General features: G+C 45.6%; 1 protein-coding gene across 1 annotated transcript; it reads right to left on the bottom strand.

Moving 5' to 3' along the window:
• Positions 1–1,685: 1,685 nt before the first annotated feature.
• On the bottom strand, positions 1,686–3,084 carry LOC124689422 (WAT1-related protein At3g30340-like). The gene is made up of 3 exons (XM_047222957.1): positions 2,835–3,084; positions 2,624–2,686; positions 1,686–2,487 (listed from the first exon to the last, which is right to left on the bottom strand). The coding sequence occupies exons 1-3, from the start codon at positions 3,002–3,004 to the stop codon at positions 1,686–1,688; spliced, it is 1,035 nt and encodes a 344-aa protein (XP_047078913.1). The 5' UTR covers positions 3,005–3,084.
• Positions 3,085–22,333: the final 19,249 nt, after the last annotated feature.

Below are 22,333 nucleotides of genomic sequence, written 5' to 3'. Positions count from 1 at the left end.
CGCCTGTCGCCTCGCTAGAGCTGTACTCACCAGAAGTTCCTAGACGGCTTCTCTTGGAAGTGGAGTCGGTTCCACTACCAGGACCATGTTGTCCTTTCCACTTCGCTTCATTTTTTACAGCATCCCACCAGTGGTGCCGTCTGAATGGCTGAGTCACTCTTTTGTCATTGGCGTACCTCTCCATTGCCGCCTTCATGACCATCTCATCGTCTGCTCCACTCTGACGTACCGCTGATTCTTGGATGTAAAATGCATTGAACAGGGACACCTCCTTGTTGTAGGAGTTCCAATGATCCTTCAGCTGCTTCGAGGTCCGATGACGGGCAGGATCCGCGGTAGAGTTGAAGGTTGCAGCTATAGAACCCCAAAAAATAGTGCCGGACTTGCAATTACCGGCAACTGAGTCTTTAGAGTTAAAAAGCCAAGCATTAACCTACCCGAAATAGATATTGTTAGTGAAAAATCCAATCAAGAACCAACCCCGAAATAAATATGTGATGGGTAAGTAAAGTACCAGTTTTTCCTCTTCCTCTTTTGTCCAGTCAAGCCTCTTTGGACGCGGTTGACGCGGTGCTACGAATGTTTCCGCGGCATCGGACTCCAAGCTTGGAGCACTAGCTTCAGGAGGTGGTGGGGGGTACGGACCATATGGCGCGTATGGATACGAATGAGGTGGTGGAGGGTATGAACCATATGACGGGTAGGGAGGTACAGTGCCACTCCCGCTACCTGTAGGTGGAGCATGTGGAGGTGGTTGGGGGTATGGAAATGGAGGCGGAGGGTATGAACCATATGGCGCCGGAGGTGGAGCGTATGGCCCATATGGCCCCGGAGGTGGTGTGCTGGAGGGGTATAAAACTCGGGGATGCGGCGAAGAACCGACATTGGTGCGACGATGTGTCGGAGAGAGATCATCTAGGACTATTGGTGACCCGTCGGACCCTATCAGATCCGTGAACGTGGTGAAATCTGGTGGAGTCCAACCGGCCATGGTGGAGAAGGTTTGAGAGAGTGAAGGAGATGAAATGGGTGTGGAGTGAGTGAAACCATATGGGGGTATTTATAGGGGGTGGGTCTGAAATTTTAGGGTTTTTTGGCATTTTTTTCGGATTTTTTGAAGTACCAACGGCTACCCCAACGGCTAGCTGAGGTGGACGAATCAGATCGCGCCACCTCAGCTAGCCGTTACCCACTCTTGCCCCTCTCTCGCCCGCTATCGCCCGCCTATCGCCCCGCTGTCGCCCGCCTATCGCCCGCCTAACGCCCGCTATCGCCCGCCCTCTCGCCCGCCCCTCTCTCGCCCCGCCACCGCGCCGCCCCGCTCTCGCCCCGCTGTCGCCCCCGACGCGGGCGGTAGCCGGGCGGCAGCGGGCGGTACCGCCCGGCGCCAGCCGCAGCGCCCCGCGCTCCCGTCCCGCCCCTCTCTCGCCCGGCGGCGGGCGGTACCGCCCGCGCTTCCGCCCGCGTTGGCACCAGCCTAAGGCTATGAAGCCGGATTGCTCAAAGTGACTGATCTGAAACAATAAATAGTCCACTTTTTGACTGATTTAAAGTCCACTTCTCCTTTACAAAATAAAACCCTGAAGTCTACTTGGTTCTCGTGAAAGACAAAAGGGAGAAAATGGTGAACTAGATTTCTTCATCTTCGTGAACTTGCTCTTGTTTCTTCTTGCTGATGCTGCTCCTCACACCGTGCCGGTACCTGATGCATGCTCTTGTACCACGATCTTGGAATCCGACGGTGGAGAAAGCTCCTTGGTCCTCGCCTCGTTGCTCTTTCCCCAGAGCACGAAGTAGAGCCCCACGACCACCAGCGCAGCCCCCACCACGCTGCCGAGGTGGAGCTGCTCGTGGAGCGCGATGACGTTGATCCCGGCGGCGACGATCTGGACCAGCGGCATGAACGCCGTGGTGAACACGGGCCCTCGCCGCTCCACGCACCAGGACATGGCCAGGAACCCGAGCCCGGACCCCGCGATCCCCACGAAGAGCACGGTGACGACCTGGAGCCTGGTGGCCACGACCCACACGTGGAACGTCATCTTCTCCGTGGCGATCCCGATCGCCGCCATCTGGAGGAAGCTCAGGAAGGACATCCACGCCGTGCCCGAGTAAAGAGCAGGGTACTTCGTGCCGATCTTGGACTGCAGGATGAACCACAGAGACCAGCTCGCCGACCCGCCCAGCAGCGCCGCCGACCCCACCGCCCACTTCCGCTCGCCGCCTCCTGCTGATGCTGCTGCCGAGGAATGATATGAAGTCAGGGAGGGGCCCTGGTAGAGCGCGAGCACGAGTGCTCCGGCGAGGCCCACGGCAGTGCCGGTGAGCTTGGCGGCGCCGGAGCCAGTGGAGACGTCGAGCCTCTCGACCTTGAAGGGCAGCGCGAGGAGGAAGGTGAACATGGGGGTCATGTTGATGAAGGCGCAGGCGAAGGTAGCCGTGGTGTACCGGAGGCCCAGGAAGAAGAGCCACTGCGTCAGTGAAGCACTGCATTCATGCAAGCATATTTGTGTACAATCAAATCAGAGTTTCTTCATGAACATTTCTTCAGAAAACCAAATCAAGACCAATCGAACAACCCAACTAGTTCTGGAAATAAAATGGGAGTGATTATTTAGGTTACCCGAGCAAGGCACTGAAGAAGAGGTAAACGAAGATTTTGGTCGTCAGCTTTGGTCTTGTCTTCCTACATATATATCCATGTACATGTACAAACACCATACAAACTAATTAGCTAGCTGGTAAGGACTTTAATCTCTTAATATGAACAAAACGAATTAGTGATCATAGTAATTCACTTTATTAAAAGGTAATTAATTCTTGTTGACACAAACCTTTCTCTGAAGTAGGCGATCGGGGCGAGGAAGAGTGTGGCGGTGAGCTGGCGAAGGACGATGAGGACGGTGGTGTGCATCCCTTCGTTGAAGGCCATCTTTGTCAGCGTGTTCATAACCGCGAACACGACAACAACCGCCAGCATGGTCACCGTAGGCTTGAAATCCATCTTCCTCTCTTGACCAATAAGTAATCAAGATGACTCAGCAGAATGTCAAGTCAACTAGCTAGATGATGATTGTGGTGCTAACTAGCTAATTTAGGTCCTTAATAATTGATAGGATCAGACAAGCTTGTGGCAAGGCTATTTATGGACTCTCAATGAACGCCCTGCAACATTGTGGGGAGATGTAAAATATTCTTCACCCTAATTTGTCAGTGCAAAACTACTATTTGCTTTAAGTTGTGTGCGCTGAAGAATGATGCCAATGTTGGGTCATGCATGAGTGGAACTTGTTCTCTAGACCAGCCATTCAAAAGGTAATGGAAGAACTTGATTATAATCTTCCAAAATAAATAGAAGAATCTGTGCATCTGGCTAACTTTATGAGAGAAAGCAAGAAAGATAAGGCGACTAAGGCTAGATGCTTTGGACAAAGCTATCATCGAACGTACTTAATCAGGAGTGTGCATCAAAGTAAACTGTTAAGAATTATATGAACTATTGATTTGGTTGATCCAAAGCAAAAGAGGTACTACTAAATTACATAGTGGGAGGGCCGTGTATTTGCAGAAGAGAAAAATCCATTTTAAACCTGGGAGTACTAGTGTGCTTTGTTCGGTTTGAACTATAAAAATGTGAAAGTCGTTTATATTCAACAGTGAAACTTTTAAAACCATACTTAAAAACATGGAAAATGGTATGAATGTAAAAAATAATTTATAAAGACAATCTGAAAACATGACTATCACTGGTGGAAAAATGGCCTTCGGTCGCGGTGCGCAACTGCCATTAGTCGCGGTTGCGCAACCGCGACCTATTATTCGCGACTAAAGGTCCCCCCCTTTAGTCGCGGTTCCTTACGAACCGCGACTAAAGGCCCGTCCACGTGGGCGGCAGGCGAGCGCCAGGGCGGAGGACCTTTAGTCGCGGTTCTGCTCGCCAACCGCGACTAAAGGCCGCCGCAGGTTTAGGGTTTTAGCCCCCCCCCCTAACCTGGTTCCCCTAACCCCTGGTTACTTTTTAAGTTGTATTGTTTTATTTCTTTTGTGTTTTATTTTAATTTTGAAGGAGTTTCACATATTATATTCTACGGTATACATGCATGTGAATGTACAATTTCAAACAAATTTGAAATTAGAATCAAAAAGAATTCAAGAGGAATATACAATATATATTCAATATCGGATGACCATATACAATTTTGAACAAGTTTCCATACATATATTTAGTGCATATAAAGTTCTACGTCCTCTACATAGTGTTCTCCTCTAGGATCGATGACTTGGTTCGCCAACCATCCAGCTAGTTCCTCTTGAAGTGGTCGGAAGCGAGCTTCGGAGTAAGCGTCGCCCGGAGGTTATTCCTCCCGGTGTTGTTCTCGGACGGCTGCCGCTCGGTGGTGTATCTCCGGATCCTCTCACAAACATAGTATCCACATAGATTGGTCCCCGGTGGCTGAATGTCCCCGGTCGCAGCCTTTGCCATTTTAAAATGTAGCTCTTTTTTGAATTCACCGACCTTTTGATCTACGAACCGTCTCCAAACCCTACGAGGCAAGGAAAATTAAATGAACAAGAGAGTTATTAATTAGTTACTTGATATTAGGAAATGATGAATGTAATAGGCCGATCGATATAGAGCGCAAACGAATGAAAGTAGTTACTTTTGCATCATTTTTCTCATGTTGGCCCAAAGCTTCGTATCCATATTCAGAGAGTCGTGGACGATAACTGTGGAGTTCTGAATTTGAATTACTAGCAGAATCCAGATGGAACCCGCGGACACGATACATGCACAGTCATGCATAACTCATCGATTAGCCACATACCATGCATGGAGTAAACAAAAGAGAATGTGCTCAAGACAGAAACACTCACCCAAAATGGTAAGGAAATAGAATATCACTTTTGAGTTCCTGATTTGTAAAAAACATCCACAGGTCATCCTCCACGTCTCTGGGGTGGTGTTGTAACACATATGAATTAACGATTTGTGGGTCAATGAACCCAACATCATGGGTGTGCCTTATTCGCATTTCCCGCTTCTTCAATCTGCATAATAGCGTACACAACAAGATAGTTAGGACAATATATATATTTATAGTGCAGGCAATGAACGAGATGGGGTAGAAATTAATAAATCACTTACGGAACATAGCAGTCGATGATAGATTTGTCGAGCTCGCGCAGATTGAACAGCTGGAACAATTCACTCCGATGAATTGTTATATAGTAATGTTTGAAGTGATGCTCATGTCTAACTTCCGCATAAATATATTCTCTCGGCGTTTTTAAGTTTTATGTAAGCCTTGTACCAATTTAGCAGACCTTTCATTTGTCGAGGTAGATCCTCTTCTGCGCGAGGCTCGACGAGAGGACCATCCTTCACATATCCAAATACTACGTCCTTCATTGCCACGTCATCAAGGCCTAATGCTACACGAAGAGTCATACCTAAGGCTGCCGCTTGTTCTTTGGCTTTCGCTACGGTCAATCCCTGTCTGCTGCCGCAGCTGCTATGACATCGGGGGCTTCGTCCTCCGGACCTGCGGCTTTCACTATGAGCGGGGGATCGATCGTTTACTTTGTTCCCCGAGCTGGGCAACTTGTTGTTTCCCCCTTTCTAATTTTTTCTGGGCCTCCTCCAAGGCTTTCTTCTCCTGCTTCTCCGCCTCCTGCTTCCTCTGTAACGTGAGTGCTTGCACACGAAGTTCACGTTCATAGTCGTCAGGGAGATTCTTCGCGGCTTGGGACGGTGTGTTCAAAAATGTCTTAGCCCACTTCTTTTGCTCATCGAATATACCGGCTTGGGCTCGCCCTCTATTTTCTTCTTGCAGCTCGCCTTCCATTTCTCTAAATCAGCAGCCGCGCCCGCCTCGACTTCCTCGGCACTACATTCCCAAGACCTCTTGGGGAGAGGCTTAAGTGATGGCTCCGGTATCTTTGTGGTTGCAGGTACGTAAGGGTCCGGGTTAATAACCCGGGACTGCTACGCTTCTTCGCCGGAGGTGGATTGGGGGCGGCGTCCGATCACCCGCCGGACGAGGACCGGGGGCGGCGTCCGCTACCCGCCGGAGGTGAATTGGGGGCGGCGTCGGCTTACCCGCCGGAGGTGTAGGTGAGCCACCACCACCACCACCACCGGGAGGGGGTGGACTTGTTTGCCTTGGCGCCTCGCCCGGAAACTTGATAAACTTCTTCCGCCACGGAATGAACTGGCGCTTGACATCTCCAAGTCTTGTCGCCCCTTCGGGTGTAGCAATGTCAATGTCCAGGTCCTCAAACCCTTGGACTATCTCCTCCACCGTGACACGAGCATAGCCATCCGGAATGGGGTTGTTGTGGTGGAGTGCTCCAGGTGGTAAAGCACCGCCGGTGGCTACCTTCATGGACATGTTCCCGATAGGATAATACGGATGACATGCTTTCATCTCCTTTATATCGTCCACGGGGTAGCGAGGAGGCTCCGGTGCAAGTAACTCGACCACCGGATGCTCCGGTGCGATAATTTCGATCGTCGGTGCACCAGCCGGTGAGGCCTCCGTGGAAGCCACGCTGCTTCTTCTCTCGCTGGCTTCCGAGATCCATTGGATGATCTTCATGCTGCGCCCGAGCTGCATCTCTTTCGGCTACTAGTACACTCACGGTTTTCTTCATCACATCCATTTCCGTTACCAGCTTCGCCACAACATCCGCATCCCGATCCATCTTTCTCTTACGGCTTCAGTAACCGTACGGGTCATCGTTCGGGGAACCCTACTTTCCACGGAATGTCCCCGGGCATGCCTCGTACACGTCCTCCGTGTTCGGGATTCCCGAGGGCTTTTGTCGGGCGTCGTTCTCTCCGTTGAACTTGATCCTCCCCTCTTGAGCATCCCTCATTGCCTCAATAAGCTTTTTGGTGGGTTTAATTATTTTGCCCCGATAAACACACTCCCCTGTCTCCGGGTTCGACGATCCCCCATGCCCGTACCACCAGCTTTTGGCCCTTGGGTCCCATCCCTCCGTACTGGACGGATTCCTCGCGCCCTCAGCTCGTTCTCCATCTTCTCCCACCTAGGCTGCCAAAGCGATACCCTCCTGGCCCCATAATATGATTGTACTCCTTCTTGGCCGCATTCTTCTTATTTTTTTCGACAATTCAAGGAACTGCTCCGATTTCTTTTGCTTCACAAATTCTGGCCAATCATGTTGCAGTTTCTCATATTGTCCTTTGAAATCCGGAGTCTTGCCCTCCTTGACAAAGTCATGGGCTAGATTTTGCTTGTATTTCCGAATGCGTCGGCCATCTTAGAAAGAGCGAACTGTTTGACTAGCTTGCACCTCTCCTTGTTTTCCTCAATCTTGTTACCCGCCTCATCGTATCTGCGGTATTCCGGAGGTAGAACGAAATGTTCTATAAGCTTCTTGAAGCAATCTTTTTGTTCTCTTATCGACGAAAGTGAAACCAAGACGTGCCTTCTTTGGCTCATTCCACTCCCGGACGGTGATCGAGACGTTCTCTCTAACAACGGCTCCGCATTGGCCGATAAACTTGGTGGCGTTCTTGCTGGGCTCCAGCGGCCTGCCGGTTGCTTCGTCGACAACCTCGATGGTGCATGTTTCGTTTGGTTTCATCGTCTTGGTTGCGCCACGCTTTGACGACGACGTACTCGATTTTTCGACGATCCGGCCGAGGGCTAAAATAAGAAAGAGAGTCGCGCGTGTTAGTACACACATATTTATTCAAATCAGTTAGTTTGTATATCACCAGAGGCTCAATGTATATATATACCTCGGCGCCGGAGGTGGTTGTTGCTACTTCCAATTGAAGATCGTCGTTTACCGACGTTTCTTCGGCATCATCTTGCTGACGGCGCCCTTCATCTTCACCGTCAAGGTTCAGATAAGAAGAGATATCATCTTCTTCTTGTCCGGTCGGCACATATGGAATATCGCCTTTTATGATGCCGAATATATGATCTTCAACGTCCAGATCATAGTTGTCCAGAATCGGGTCAGCTCTATCGTCCGCCATATGTCGACTCCTGAAAACATGTAGTCAAAACAAATTAATCGTGTATATGCCAGCATTATTATCACATCTCTTCTACATATAAAGAGAGAGGGCGACGAGGGAGGCGAGAGGGGGGACGCAGTGACCGCGTGACCGAGAGACCGGTGGCGGTGGTGAAAGGGGGGACGCAGTGACCGCGTGACCGAGAGACCGGTGGCGGTGGCGAATTGAAAGCGGGGACGCGCAGTGACCGCGTGACCGAGAGACCGGTGTGGCGGTGACCGAGAGAGCGGTGGCGGTGCCGAGAGAGCGGTGGCGGTGACGGAGAGTCTAAATTTTGTTAAGTAAAATTATTGTTAAGTATACAATATTATATACATTAATATACTATATATATTACATATTTGTTAAATTTTCTTAAGTCAAAATTTTGTTAAGTAAAATTATTGTTAAGTATACAATATTATATACATTAATATACTATATATATTACATATTTGTTAAATTTTCTTAAGTCAAAATTTTGTTAAGTAAAATTATTGTTAAGTATACAATATTATATACATTAATATACTATATATATTACATATTTGTTAAATTTTCTTAAGTCAAAATTTTGTTAAGTAAAATTATTGTTAAGTATACAATATTATATACATTAATATACTATATATATTACATATTTGTTAAATTTTCTTAAGTCAAAATTTTGTTAAGTAAAATTATTGTTAAGTATACAATATTATATACATTAATATACTAGTTAAAATTAAAAAGAACAAAAAAAAGTAAAAACAGAAAAAATCCGGCGGCCGGCGCCCCTTTCATGCATGTTAAGTTATTTTGCCGTTTTTTTTGCTAAGTTTTTTTTGCTGTTAAATATTATATACATTAATATGCCGTTTTTCATGCATGTTAAGTTTTTTTGCCCCGTTAAATATTATATACATTAATATGCTGTTATTTTTTTTTGCTAAGTTTTTTTTTGCTAAGTTAAAAAAAAACAAAAAAAAGAGAGATCGAGGCAGGGGCGCCGTGTACTGGCGCGACCCCTGCCTCTCTCTCCCACGCGCGGCGCGGCCGCCGGCCGGTATCGATCTGCCGGCCGCGCGCCTTCCTCTCCCTCTCTCTTCCCTCCGGCGGCGGCGGCGCGGCGAGGAGCAGGGGGCGGCGCGGCGAGGAGCATGCATGGGGGCGGGGGCCGGGCGGCACACAGGTACGTACTTCCGCGGCGACGGCGTCGACGATCGAGGGCGGCGGCGGTCGGCGAGAGGAGGAAGGGCGCAGACGTTCGGCGGCGCGTGGAGTCGACGGCGCGCGGCGGCGCGGAGGTCGATCGGCGCAGCCTGTCGGCGTTCGAGAGGAAGAAGATGAAGTGAACCGGCGCGCGGGCGCGCTCGTTTTATAGGCATTGAGCTTTAGTCGCGGTTGGGCTCACCAACCGCGACTAAAGGGTAGCCTTTAGTCGCGGTTGGTGAGCCCAACCGCGACTAAAGCTCATTTTTCGGCGGTTTCGAGATTTCCCGCGGAAATACCCTTTAGTCGCGGTTGGCGAGCCCAACCGCGACTAAAGGTCTTTTTCATAATACTTATCATTTTCAAAATTCTTAAAAATACAAAAAATTCAGGAAAATAAAACTAATTTATTCCAAAATATTAATAATACAAATAATATATCAAAAAATTCAGAAAAATAAAACTAATTTATTTATAAATGTTAAAAATACAAATAATATATCAAACAATTCAAGAAAATAAAACTAATTCATTTCTAAATGCTAAAAATACAAATAATATATCAAAAAATTCAGAAAAATAAAACTAATTCATTTAAAAATCTTAAAAATACAACTAATATATCAAAAAATTCAGAAAAATAAAACTAATTCATTTAAAAATCTTAAAAATACAAGTAATATATCAAAAAATTCAGTAAAATAAAACTAATTCATTTAAAAATTTTAAAAATTCAAATAATATATCAAAAAATTCAGAAAAATAAAACTAATTCATTTAAAAATCTTCCCTCTTCCCACCAGCTTTGCGCCTCGAACTACCCTTGCCCACCGGGCTACCGCGTCCCTGCCGGCTGGAGCCTAAGCGCCGGCGGCGTGCCGGTCCCTCCCGTCCCTCAGGGTACTGCGCGCCGGGCGGCCATCACGAACCACTACTACCTCGACCTCACGCCGGAGCAGCGGATGAATCCCCGCCGGCATCCCGATAACCAGCATACTTGGAACGCCTTCTTCATCAATCGGCGTGAGAGGGCGCTCGCCGGGTATGAGGAGGACGGTCCGCCTCCCGGAAACTTCCACGAGGCCGGCCGTCGGCTATGGTGGTACGGCCGGACTCCGCAGAGCGTCATGGACTACATCATGGCCGGCGATATCCCCCGCCCGCGCTACCCTCGCTCGAGCCACGAGCGCCGCCCGACGACAGCGACGACAAGCAGCAGCCGACGACGACGCCGGCAACTTAGAAGGCGACGACTACCAGTACAACGGCGGCGGCTATGAAGACTACGAGTATGCATATTATACGCCTAGGCAGGAGTATGACTAAATCACTCCAAATTTCATGTATGCAGGAGTATGACTTAGTCACTCCAAATTTCCTGTATGCAGTAGTATGACTTAGTCACTCCAATTTTCATGTATGCAGGAGTATGACTTAGTCACTCCAAATTTCATGTATCATCAGTGCTATCTCGAGTCAATTGAATCATTCGAAAATGGACACCAAACACATCACGGGTAATATAATTCACATGATTCATTCAACAAAGTTTGGTACAATAATAAATTATTACACATCATTTCTTCCCTTGTGTCCCCGCTTGCTTACGATTGTGCCGTATCCATGGAGCATCCTCATCATTTAACTTAATGCTTGGGTCGGTGTTCACTTTGAAGGGCGGAATTTCAGCAAACATATTATAATCTTCCGACATGTCTCGTCTTGTCCTCCACTCCCACGATGTTTCTTTTCCCCGAAAGAACAATGTGGCGCTTTGGATCATCGCATGATGTACTGATCGTTTTCTTATCTTTCCGTTTCCTCGGTTTGCTACTCATGTCCTTCACATAGAAAACCTGAGCGACATCTTTCGCTAGGACGAATGGTTCGTCAAGGTAACCAAGATTGTTGAAATCCACCATTGTCATTCCGTATTGCTGGTCCACCGTTACCCCACCTCCTGTTAGCTTGAACCATTTGCACCGGAACAAAGGGACCCTAAAGGAGGGTCCATAGTCAAGTTCCCATATCTCCTCTATGTAACCATAATATGTGACCTTTTGCCCATTCTCGGTTGCTGCATCAAAGCGGACACCACTGTTTTGGTTGGTGCTCTTTTTATCTTGGGCGATCGTGTAAAATGTATTCCCATTTATCTCGTACCCTTGGAAAGTCGTTATAGTCGAAGATGGTGTCTTGGCCAACATGTACAGCTGATCTACAACCTTATTGTCACTCATTAAATGTTTTCTCAACCAACTGCCGAAAGTCTCCATGTGGGCCTTCCTAATCCAGGATTCAGGCTTCCCAGGGTTGTCCGAGCGTAAAATATTCTTGTGTTTCTCAAAGTACGGAGCCACCAAGCTGGAATTGGTCGGAACCGTGTGGTGTGCTTCAGTCGAGAGAATGGCCGTCCATACATATCGTTGATTTCCTTCCGATCGTGCCTTTTCCACTTAGTCTCCCTCGTGCCGCGATTGAGGAAGACCAATCGGCTTAAGGTCGGGAACAAAGTCAACACAAAACTCAATTACCTCCTCATTTCCATAGCCCTTGGCGATGCTTCCTTCCGGCCTAGCACGGTTACGAACATATTTCTTTAATACTCCCATGAACCTCTCGAAGGGGAACATATTGTGTAGAAATACAGGACCGAGAATGGAAATCTCATCGACTAGGTGAACCAGGAGGTGCGTCATAATATTGAAGAAGGATGGCGGGAACACCAACTCGAAACCGACAAGACATTGGACCACATCGTTCGTAACCGTGGTAGAACTTCTGGATTGATTACCTTCCGAGAGATTGCATTGAGGAATGCACATAGCTTCACAATGGCTACTCGAACATTTTTCCGGCAGGAGCCCCTCAAAGCAATCGGAAGCAATTGCGTCATAATCACGTGGCGATCGTGAGACTTCAGGTTTTGGAACTTTTTCTCCGCCATGTTTATTATTCCCTTTATATTGGACGAGAATCTCGACGGGACCTTCATACTGCTCAGGCATTCAAAAAAGATGACCTTCTCTTCTTTGGTCGGAGCGTAGGCTGGCACGACCTTGAAACCGTTCCGGATACAGGTCATCAGGGTCTTTCAAACTTTGCTGGTCCTGTCGTGCTTCCTTTGTATCATTTGACTTCCCATACACGCCCAAGAAGCTTAGGATGTTCACGCAAATATTCTTCGTAACGTGCATCACGTCGATTGCAGAGCGGACTTCTAGGACTTTCCAATATTCTAGCTCCCGGAATATAGATTTCTTCTTCCACATGGCTACGTGCCCGTCGGCTCCCTTCGGAACCGATTGTCCGCCAGGACCCTTTCCAAAGATGACTTTCAAATCCTTGACCATATCAAATACCTCAGCACCGAGTGTGTTCCGCGAGCTTCGGCCGGTGATCAGCCTTGCCGTTGTAATGCTTGCCTTTCTTTCTTACTCGGATGACCTTTCGGAAGAAATCGACGATGCCCAAGGTACACGTTCTTCTTACAATTTGGCAAATGTACACTTTGAGTCTCATGTAAGCAGTGCGTGCATGCATTGTATCCCTTATTTGACAGTCCCGAAAGGTTACTAAGAGCAGGCCAGTCGTTGATGGTTACGAAAAGCAACGCTCGTAGGTCAAATTCCTCTTCTTTGTGCTCATCCCACACACGGACACCAGTGTCTGCCCCACAGCTGTAAAAGCTCATCAACTAATGGCCTTAGGTACACATCGATGTCGTTGCCGGGTTGCTTCGGACCTTGGATGAGCACCGGCATCATAATGAACTTCCGCTTCATGCACAACCAAGGAGGAAGGTTGTAGATGCATAGAGTCACGGGCCGGGTGCTATGGCCGGAGCTCTGCTCGCCAAAAGGATTCATGCCATCCGTACTTAGACCAAATCTTATGTTCCTTGCGTCGCCTGCAAAATCTTTGAACTCTCTGTCGATCTTTCTCCATTGCGTTCCATCTGCGGGGTGTCTCAACTCCCCGTCCGACTTACGGTCCTCTTTGTGCCATCGCAACAACTTGGCATGCTCTTTGTTCCCGAACGGACGTTTCAACCGTGGTATTATAGGAGCATACCACATCACCTTGGCGGGAACCTTCTTCCTGGGTTTCCGGCCCTCAACATCGTCACCGGGGTCATCGCCTCTGATCTTATAACGCAATGCGAGTGCATACCGGGCATTCATTCAAATTCTCGTATTCACCGCGGTAGAGGATGCAGTCGTTGATGCATGCATGTATCTTCGTAACCTCTAAACCTAGAGGGCGAGACAACCTTCTTTGCTTCGTACGCATCGGCGGGCAACTCGTTATTCTTTGGAAACATATTCTTCAACATTTTCAGCAAGTCTTCAAATGCCGAGTCAGCTACACCTGCCTCGTGCCTTCCATTTCAGCAAATCCAGTGTGCAGCCCAGCTTTTTCAGACCATCATCGCATCCGGGGTACAGCGCCTTCCTCGTGATCCTCTAACATGCGATCCAAATTCTCCCTCTCTTTTTCAGTTTCGCAACGACTACGTGCATCAGCAATGGTCCGACCAAGATCATCAACGGGATCATCACGTGCCTCTTCTTCACCTTCCCCTTCACCTTCCCCTTCACCTTCAGCATCCTCCATGAAAGTATCACCGAAATGAGCAAGATAGCTTTCATCGATGAAATCATCCCCTTCTTCATCTTCTTCCATTATAACCCCTCTTTCTCCATGCTTGGTCCAACAATTATAGCTTGGCATGAAACCGTGCCGAAGCAGGTGCAGCTGAACATCTCTTGAGGAAGAGTAACCCTTCTGATTCTTACATTTAACACATGGACAGATAACAAAACCCCCCCGCTTGTTCGCATTAGCCACTACGAGGAAATCATTCAAACCCGTACTGAACTCGCCGGAGAGTCGGTTACCGTACATCCATTGTCGATTCATCTGCATTATTATAATATAAAATATATAATTAACCATCATGCATTTGTTAAACTAACTAGCTACAAACAATATAAATTAAACAATGAACTACACACACATGCACATTTTATCAACGACACATCAAAGGTTCAAGTTGCTAACCGCGATCGAGGAGGAAAAATAAATGAGAAAGTTCAAGTGTGGCTCCAACACTTCATATCATGTTTGTTTCATGCTCTTGGGGCATTTCATCAAACACCTTATGTGCATAAGAGGAACCAAAAGCAAACCTAACACCCACTTGTGAAGCTTGTGAAGAAAATGGCACCAAATGGCTAAGTGTTGGCTGTCTGGGTGGGTATATATAGGGGGCGGCTTTAGCCGCAGTTGGCTGAGCCAACCGCGACTAAAGGCCTTCGGGCACCTTTAGTCGCGGTTGGCCTGGCCAACCGCGGCTAAAGCCCCCCACGTGCAACGGCTGGCCACCGAGCGCCCGGGGCCCAGGCCTTTGGTCGCGGTTCGCCTCCCGAACCGCGACTAAAGGTACCATTAGTCGCGGTTCGTTTACCTTCGCGACTTATGGGGCTCACCGGAAGCCTGTTTTTCTAGTAGTGTATTAGTATATGATATTTATTTATCCTTTTCATGTTTCTTTTGGAACACAAAAATCAAGTTTCATATTTATAGTATTTTTTGCACACATGATTACTTTCAGATTCTTGGTGGTAGTGTTGCAAAATTTTGAATGGTTCAGAACATGGATAATGTCGCAGAAGGAGAAAGGGCAGAGATAAATAAAACAATTTATACATTGTTGTTATTGTTGGAATTATATTTCATTCCAAGTAAGCATGCATGTTTTCGTAGTTGTATGAGGAGTTTCTTGCATATTACCACTTTCGTATTTGTACATATGTTGGCCTTTGCCCCGTAGGGAATACAAGTTGCATATGTTTTAATAGTTATCACTACCCAAAAATCCATCTCCTCATCAACCTTGAATGATGGCATGGGTTGCACACTGGTGTACATTAGTGGAAGTCCATCAGGCATGTGCTGTAATAACTTCAACCGATGGGCACTAAGGCGTCCTCAGTGAAAGTCATGGTCGAATACTAACAGTACAAGTAGAAATTCTAGCATAACATCAAACATGTGAAACATAACACGTAGGTACATCGGAAGAATAAGCTTTCGGGGTTGCGGTGTCGTTGTCGGTGGCCATGTCGTCGTATATGCTGTTGACGGCAGGGAAGTATTCACCGTTGGGGAAGGAGTCCTCTGTTCGTGTAGAACTGTTGCTCATTTCCTCCTAAGAGCGCTCCCCAAAAATATGATCGGCCCTTACTTGTACAAGACCAGGAGAGGCGCTGTTTCACAAGCTTACTGCCACATCTCGGAGTTCTTTGAAGATGAGCCTTTCAGAAAATAAGTTGCAACTTGTCAATGTGAGTATCCTATCAAACCTATACAGCCCTCGGCCAGGATGTCACACACGAGGTGGTTAAATATTGGTGGAACAGGGTGGCCTACAAGAGGTGCGGTTGTAAACCCCACCAGAGTTACACATCAGCCCTTCGTGCAAAGCAATGGACTAGAGTATATATGGAAGGAACTTTTTACTATTAACTAGAAAACTGTAAAGTGCTAAAAATAAATGCAGAAAGTAAAACAAGTGCAAGTAAAGTAAAAAAGTAAAGTAAGGTAATGTAATTCAAGGGAGAAAGTGTTTAGGAAAATTGTTATTTCATTCGTTTAGTTGTCACAATTAGTGAAGCTCGGTGATAGTCTATTTAGTGTTTCTTCTAGAGAGAAATCAGAAATAGTGCATCCATAAGCATGTAAAACACTGGTAGAAAAAAGGGCTTCAGTCGCGGCCCGCAACTGCCATTAGTCGCGGTTGCGCAACCGCGACTAACGAAGCGCGACTAAAGCCCCCCCTTTAGTCGCGGTTGCTTACGAACCGCGACTAAAGGCCCGTCCACGTGGGCGGCTGGCGTGCGCCAGGGTGAAGGACCTTTAGTCCCGGTTTGTAACACGAACCGCGACTAAAGGCTATTTCGTTAAAAAAAATTAATCCATTTGGTTTTCTAATTATTTTTCATTCCCTTTTTTTTCTTTTTTTTCAGAATTTCTAGTATTTCAGTTATTGGCCAAGTTTAGTCACTAACTACACTTAATCTCTAGTCAAATTTCTTACATGTGGTCAAACTTCCCGCTCGATCACCCATCCTCCCACTACTCCAGTACTAGCACGCTTAACTTCCAAGTTCCTTTCCCATCCTCCTTCCAAGTGCTTCGCGCGCATGTTATTGATACTAGTATCATATCAATCCTATTAACATGTTGGTCGATATCACACTTCTTTATTGTTTGAATGCCAAATAATTATTTTAATAAACAAAAGTAATAAAGTAATAATAATCTTGAATAAACAAATAAATATTAACTTTTTAAATTTATATTATAATTAATTTTTTATTTTTTTTAATTATTTTTTTGCCAAACCTAAAACCTGAAAATTTGAAAATCTAAAAATTGGCTAACTTTATGGTTAAGTAATAGTAATCTTTATGCAAGATGCAATTATTAATTTAAAATTTAAAAAAAAATATAAAATACGGAATTTCTGGCAAAAACTAAATCTTCCTGCTTTCATATTTTCATTTGAAATTTTGAGAATCTAAAAATTGGCTAACCGGGTAAACCTAGGTGAATTCGGATGTAAATTTTTCCCAGGAATTTTTTGATATATTATACGTTTTTTTCCGACGTCGTATGTAAAAGTTATTGCGGTTTTACCATTTTCTAAAGTTTTTTTGCAAAAAAAGTGAAAATTCGAATTTCTTAATTTCTCCGAATAGTAGGTTGCATAACATACAAGAATCTGAAAACAATTTTTTTTTTGAATTTTCTATCATTTTATTTTGTATTTTACAAACCAAAAAAAGGCGATCCACGGGGTGCAGGGCGCATGGGAGTAAAAAAACTCGGAAAAACCTTTAGTCGCGGTTGGTGTCCCCAACCGCGACTAAAGGGGACACCAACCGCGACTAAAGGGGTACCGTCCCCAACCGCGACTAAAGGGGTACCCCTTTAGTCGCGGTTGGTGTCCCCAACCGCGACTAAAGGTTTTTCCGCCGGCCGCATCCCTCCATAGCCCTTTTGTCCCAGTTGGTGTTACCAACCGCGACTAAAGGGGTACCCTTTCGTCTCGGATGGAACATTAGTCGCGGGTCGTGATGCGCGTAGATGTACACGTCCGTTGGGAACCCCAAGAGAAAGGTATGATGCGCACAGTGACAAGTTTTCCCTCAGAAAGAAACCAAGGTTATCGAACCAGTAGGAGCCAAGAAGCACGTGAAGGTTGTTGGTGGAGGAATATAGTGCGGCGCAACACCAGTGAAACCAGCGCCAACGTGGAACCTGCACAACACAATCAAAGTACTTTGCCCGAACGTAACAGTGAGGTTGTCAATCTCACCGGCTTGCTGAAAATAAAGGATTAAGCGTATCGAGTGGAAGATGGTGTTTGTTTGCAAAGAACAGTAAAGCAGTAGAATGTATTCAGATGTAAAAGAATGGACCGAGGTCCACAGTTTACTAGAGGTGTCTCTCCAATAAGATAACTAACATGCTGGGTGAACAAATTACAGGCGAGCAATTGACAAATAAAGATTCAATACATATCAACGATGATTACTATGTGATTTAATCAGGGCATTACGACAAAGTACATAGACCGCTATCCAGCATGCATCTATGCCTAAATAATCCACCTTCAGGTTATCATCCGACCCCTTCCGGTATTAAGTTGTAAACAACAGATAATTTCATTAAGTATGGTGCGTAATGTAATCAACACAAATATCCTTAGACAAAGCATCAATGTTTTATCCCTAGTAGCAACAGCACATCAACAACCTTAGAACTTTCTGTCACTGTCCCAGATTAAATGGAGGCATGAACCCACTATCGAGCATAAATATACCCCCTCCTCTTGGAGTTACAAGTATCAACTTGGCCAGAGCCTCTACTAGCAACGGAGAGCATGCAAGAACATAAACAACACATATATGATAGATTGATAATCAACTTAACATAGTATTCTCTATTCATCGGATCTCGCCAAACACAACATGTAGCAATACAAATAGATGATCTTGATCATGTTAGGCAGCTCACAAGATCTAATACAATGAAAGCACAAGCGGAGAAGACAACCATCTAGCTACTGCTATGGACCCATAGTCCAAGGATGAACTACTCACTCATCAATCCGGAGGCGGGCATGATGATGTAGAGCCCCTCCGGTGATGATTCCCCTCTCCGGCAGGGTGCCGGAGGCGATCTCCTGAATCCCCCGAGATGGGATTCGCGACGGCGGCGTCTCTGGAAGGTTTTCCGTATCGTGGCTCTCGGTACAGGGGGTTTCGCGACGGAGGCTTTAAGTAGGCGTAAGGGTAGGTCAGGGGGCGACGTGAGGGCCCCACACAACAGGCCGGCGCGGCCAGGGCTTGGGCCACGCCGCCCTGGTGTGTGGCCCCCTCGTGGCCCCACTTCGTCTCCCTTTCGGTCTTCTCGAAGCTTCGTGTAAAAATAGGCCCCTGGGCGTTGATTTCGTCCAATTCCGAGAATATTTCCTTACTAGGATTTCTGAAACCAAAAACAGCAGAAAACAAAGAATCGGCACTTCGGCATCTTGTTAATAGGTTAGTGCCGGAAAATGTATAATAATGTTGTAAAGTATGTATAAAACATTCAAGTATTGTAATAAAAGTAGCATGGAACATAAGAAATTATAGATACGTTTGAGACGTATCAAGCATCCCCAAGCTTAGTTCCTACTCGTCCTCGAGTAGGTAAACGATAACACAAATAATTTCTGAAGTGACATGCTACCAACATAATCTTGATCAACATTATTGTAAAGCATATGAGATGAATGGAGTAATCTGAACAAAAGATTGCTAACAAAGATAATGACTAAACAAATGAATCATATAGCAAAACTTTTCATGAATAGTACTTTCAAGACAAGTATCAATAAGAGTTGCATAAGAGCTAACTCATAAGCAATAAATTCTAAGTAGAATGCATTGAAGCCACACAAAGGATGATTAAGTTTCAGCAATTTCTTTCAACTTGTAACATGTATATCTCATGGATATTTGTCAACATAGAGTAATATAACAGGTGCAATAAGTAAACATGTAAGAATCAATGCACACAGTTAACACAAGTGTTTGCTTCTAAGATAGAAAAAGTGGGTAAACTGACTCAACAATAAAGTAAAAGATTGGCCCTTCGCAGAGGGAAGCATGGATTACTATTTTTGTGCTAGAGCTTTTGTTTTGAAAACATAGAAACAATTTTGTCAACGGTAGTAATAATTCATATGTGCTATGCATAATACTTCCTACAAGTTGCATGTCTCATGCATAGAGTACTAATAGTGCTCGCACCTTGTCCTACTTAGCTCGGAAACACGGATTCTCATCGCATAACATATGCTTCAACCAAGTGTCACAAAGGGGTACCTCTATGCCGCCTGTACAAGTGTCTAAGGAGAAAGCACGCATTTTTTTTCTCGCTTTTGATTATTCTCAACTTAGACATCCATACCGGGACAACATAGACAAAAGATAATGGACTCCTCTTTTAATGCTTAAGCATTCAACAATAGTTAATATTCTCATAAGAGATTGAGGTTGTATGTCCAAACTGAAACTTCCACCATGATACATGGCTTTAGTTAGCGGCCCAATGTTCTTCTCTAACATATGCATACTCAAACCATTTGATCGTGAAGTCCACTTACTTCGAGACAAGACAAACATGCATAGCATCTCACATGATATCCAACAAAGATAAAGTTGATGGCGTCCCCAGAAAACATGGTTACCGCTCAACAAGCAACTTATAAGAATTAAGACACATAACTACATATTCATCACCACAATAGTTTTTAGGGATTTCTATTTTCGTGCCCTCGGGTCCTTAGTTGTGCTCAGTTTTCCCCAGCTCCTTAGTTTTTCCTCAGTTTTACCCAAACGTTTGTCTGAAACCATCACACGTGATGTAACGGCCGGTTGCCCGACGGTTGACCGTTATCTTCCGACTAGTGGGGCCATGTAGAGCCTGCAAAGACACGTCGGACCATGCATCTTTGTTTGACCGTAAGCATCGCTGTATCCCCGACCAAAACGCGAACGAGTGGGGCTTCGGTATATCAAATGACAAGTGGGGCCATGACGCTGATACAAGGGGCAATACACGGGTAGGATTAGATTTTTAAACGGAGCTCTACAGCGATGGCACGGAGGAGGTGGCATGCGGGGTGCCGAGATGAGATCGACGTCCACAAAGAACTGCATGAGGCGAGACCGGACGCATTAGATAGATATGAACTAGACGCGTTTAACCATGCAAAGAAGAGAAGAAATGGTCGACGACATCGACGACCACCTCAAAACTTTGACCGACCGTGTCGGACACGAACGCGAGCAATGTAGAGAAAACTAGTGTCTCTCCTTTCTGGCGTGTATAGGTGGGTGCTAGGAGAGTGTGGTGGCGAAGGGAAAGACCTCGCGGCGGTCTGTGGCGTCCAGCATAGCGGGTCGGCGTGGCCGTGCCCACAGCGGCGTGCATGCATGTTCGGCATTGGCATCAGCATGTACGTTCGGCATTGGCCTCGGCGGTATCTCTCGGTGTGTCAGTGATCGAATGAGGGGACGGGATTGAGGGTGCATCCCGACGTTGACCTAGCAGATGGCGGCGAGCATAGCCGTTCGACCATGCCGATATCGGCATCGGCATCGTTTGGAGGCTGTGGTGCTCGAATCAAGTTGGGATTTGTTTCTTGTAGGCCAAAATGAATTTGAAACAAGTTTCATGTTGAAGGTTAGGTAACGAAAGTTTGTAACTATCCCAAAATTATACTAGCGCCATGGTGAGGTTCTTTTTGATAGAGCTATACGGTTGGGCAAACTTTTTGACACTTTTTAGATAGGGTTCCTTGTTGTTACACGTATGGCATCATGTATGGAAAATTTGGGGTCATTTGGAGATGTTCGAAAAAATCACTTTGCTTAAGCGCATGCCGTTTCGTCTCGCTGAAACCAGCTTTTCTAACAAGGTGATTTTTTCTACCTTCTCTAAATAACCTCAAATTTCATACAGCCAATCTTCTATACATAGATAGATAGATTGTTTCGTTTTTACATTTTTCGAACATTTTATTTCCCTTTATAATACCCAATTGATTTTCAGGTCAAAACCTCGAAAAACAGCATCATGTATGGCATCATTTTCACCCTAAATTTCAAATTTTCTGAAACTTTCCCTTTTAGATATTCCTTGTTGTTATAGGTATGCCATCATGTATGCCAAACTTGGTTAGGTCTCACTCGAAACCAGCTTTTGTAACAAATTAGGTTTTTTCTCGCCTTCTCTAAATGACCTCAAAAATCATACGTGATAGGTTTATCATTCTATACAAAGATAGATGGTTTATCATTTTTTGCGTGAAAAGTAATGGCTACAACAAATTGTTGATGGTTTATCATTTTTTTGCGTGAAAAGTAATGGCAACAACAAATCGGTGATGCATGGTTTATCATATTTTTTGCGTGAAAAGTAATGGCAACAACAAATTGTTGATGGTTTATCATTTTTTGCGTGAAAAGTAATGGCTACAACAAATTGTTGATGGTTTATCATTTTTTGCGTGAAAAGTAATGGCAACAACAAATCGGTGATGGTTTATCATTTTTTGCGTGAAAAGTAATGGCAACAACAAATCGGTGATGGTTTACTGTATCATTTTTTTGCGTCAAAAGTAATGGCTACAACAAATTGTTGATGGTTTATCATTTTTTTGCGTGAAAAGTAATGGCTACAACAAATTGTTGATGGTTTATCATTTTTTTGCGTGAAAAGTAATGGCAACAACAAATCGGTGATGGTTTATCATTTTTTTTGCGTGAAAAGTAATGGTAACAACAAATCGGTGATGGTTTATCATTTTTTGCGTGAAAAATAACGCCAACAGAGAGACGAGAGAGGGGTTATCCTGCCCGTTCCCTATATCATACGATCAACGGTCGGCGGGCACGATCCGCGTGACATGGGCTAGACCAATCAGGGCGATGATGCACGTCTGCGAGAATTTGTGAAGAGAGAGGGCAAAACTGAGTACTA

The sequence above is a fragment of the Lolium rigidum genome, chromosome 2 (assembly GCF_022539505.1).
Source record: "Lolium rigidum isolate FL_2022 chromosome 2, APGP_CSIRO_Lrig_0.1, whole genome shotgun sequence".
Classification (NCBI taxonomy): domain Eukaryota; kingdom Viridiplantae; phylum Streptophyta; class Magnoliopsida; order Poales; family Poaceae; genus Lolium; species Lolium rigidum.
This window is presented reverse-complemented; position numbering and strand designations above follow the sequence as displayed.

What these genes read in the sequence shown, in the direction of transcription:
- LOC124689422 (XM_047222957.1), bottom strand. Translation starts at nt 3,004, where the DNA reads ATGGATTTCAAGCCTACGGTGACCATGCTGGCGGTTGTTGTCGTGTTC. An exon ending in ATCGCCTACTTCAGAGAAAG is followed by an intron (nt 2,687 to 2,834) that starts GTTTGTGTCAAC and finishes ATATATATGTAG; the next exon opens with GAAGACAAGACCAAAGCTGA. An exon ending in TTCTTCAGTGCCTTGCTCGG is followed by an intron (nt 2,488 to 2,623) that starts GTAACCTAAATA and finishes GCATGAATGCAG; the next exon opens with TGCTTCACTGACGCAGTGGC.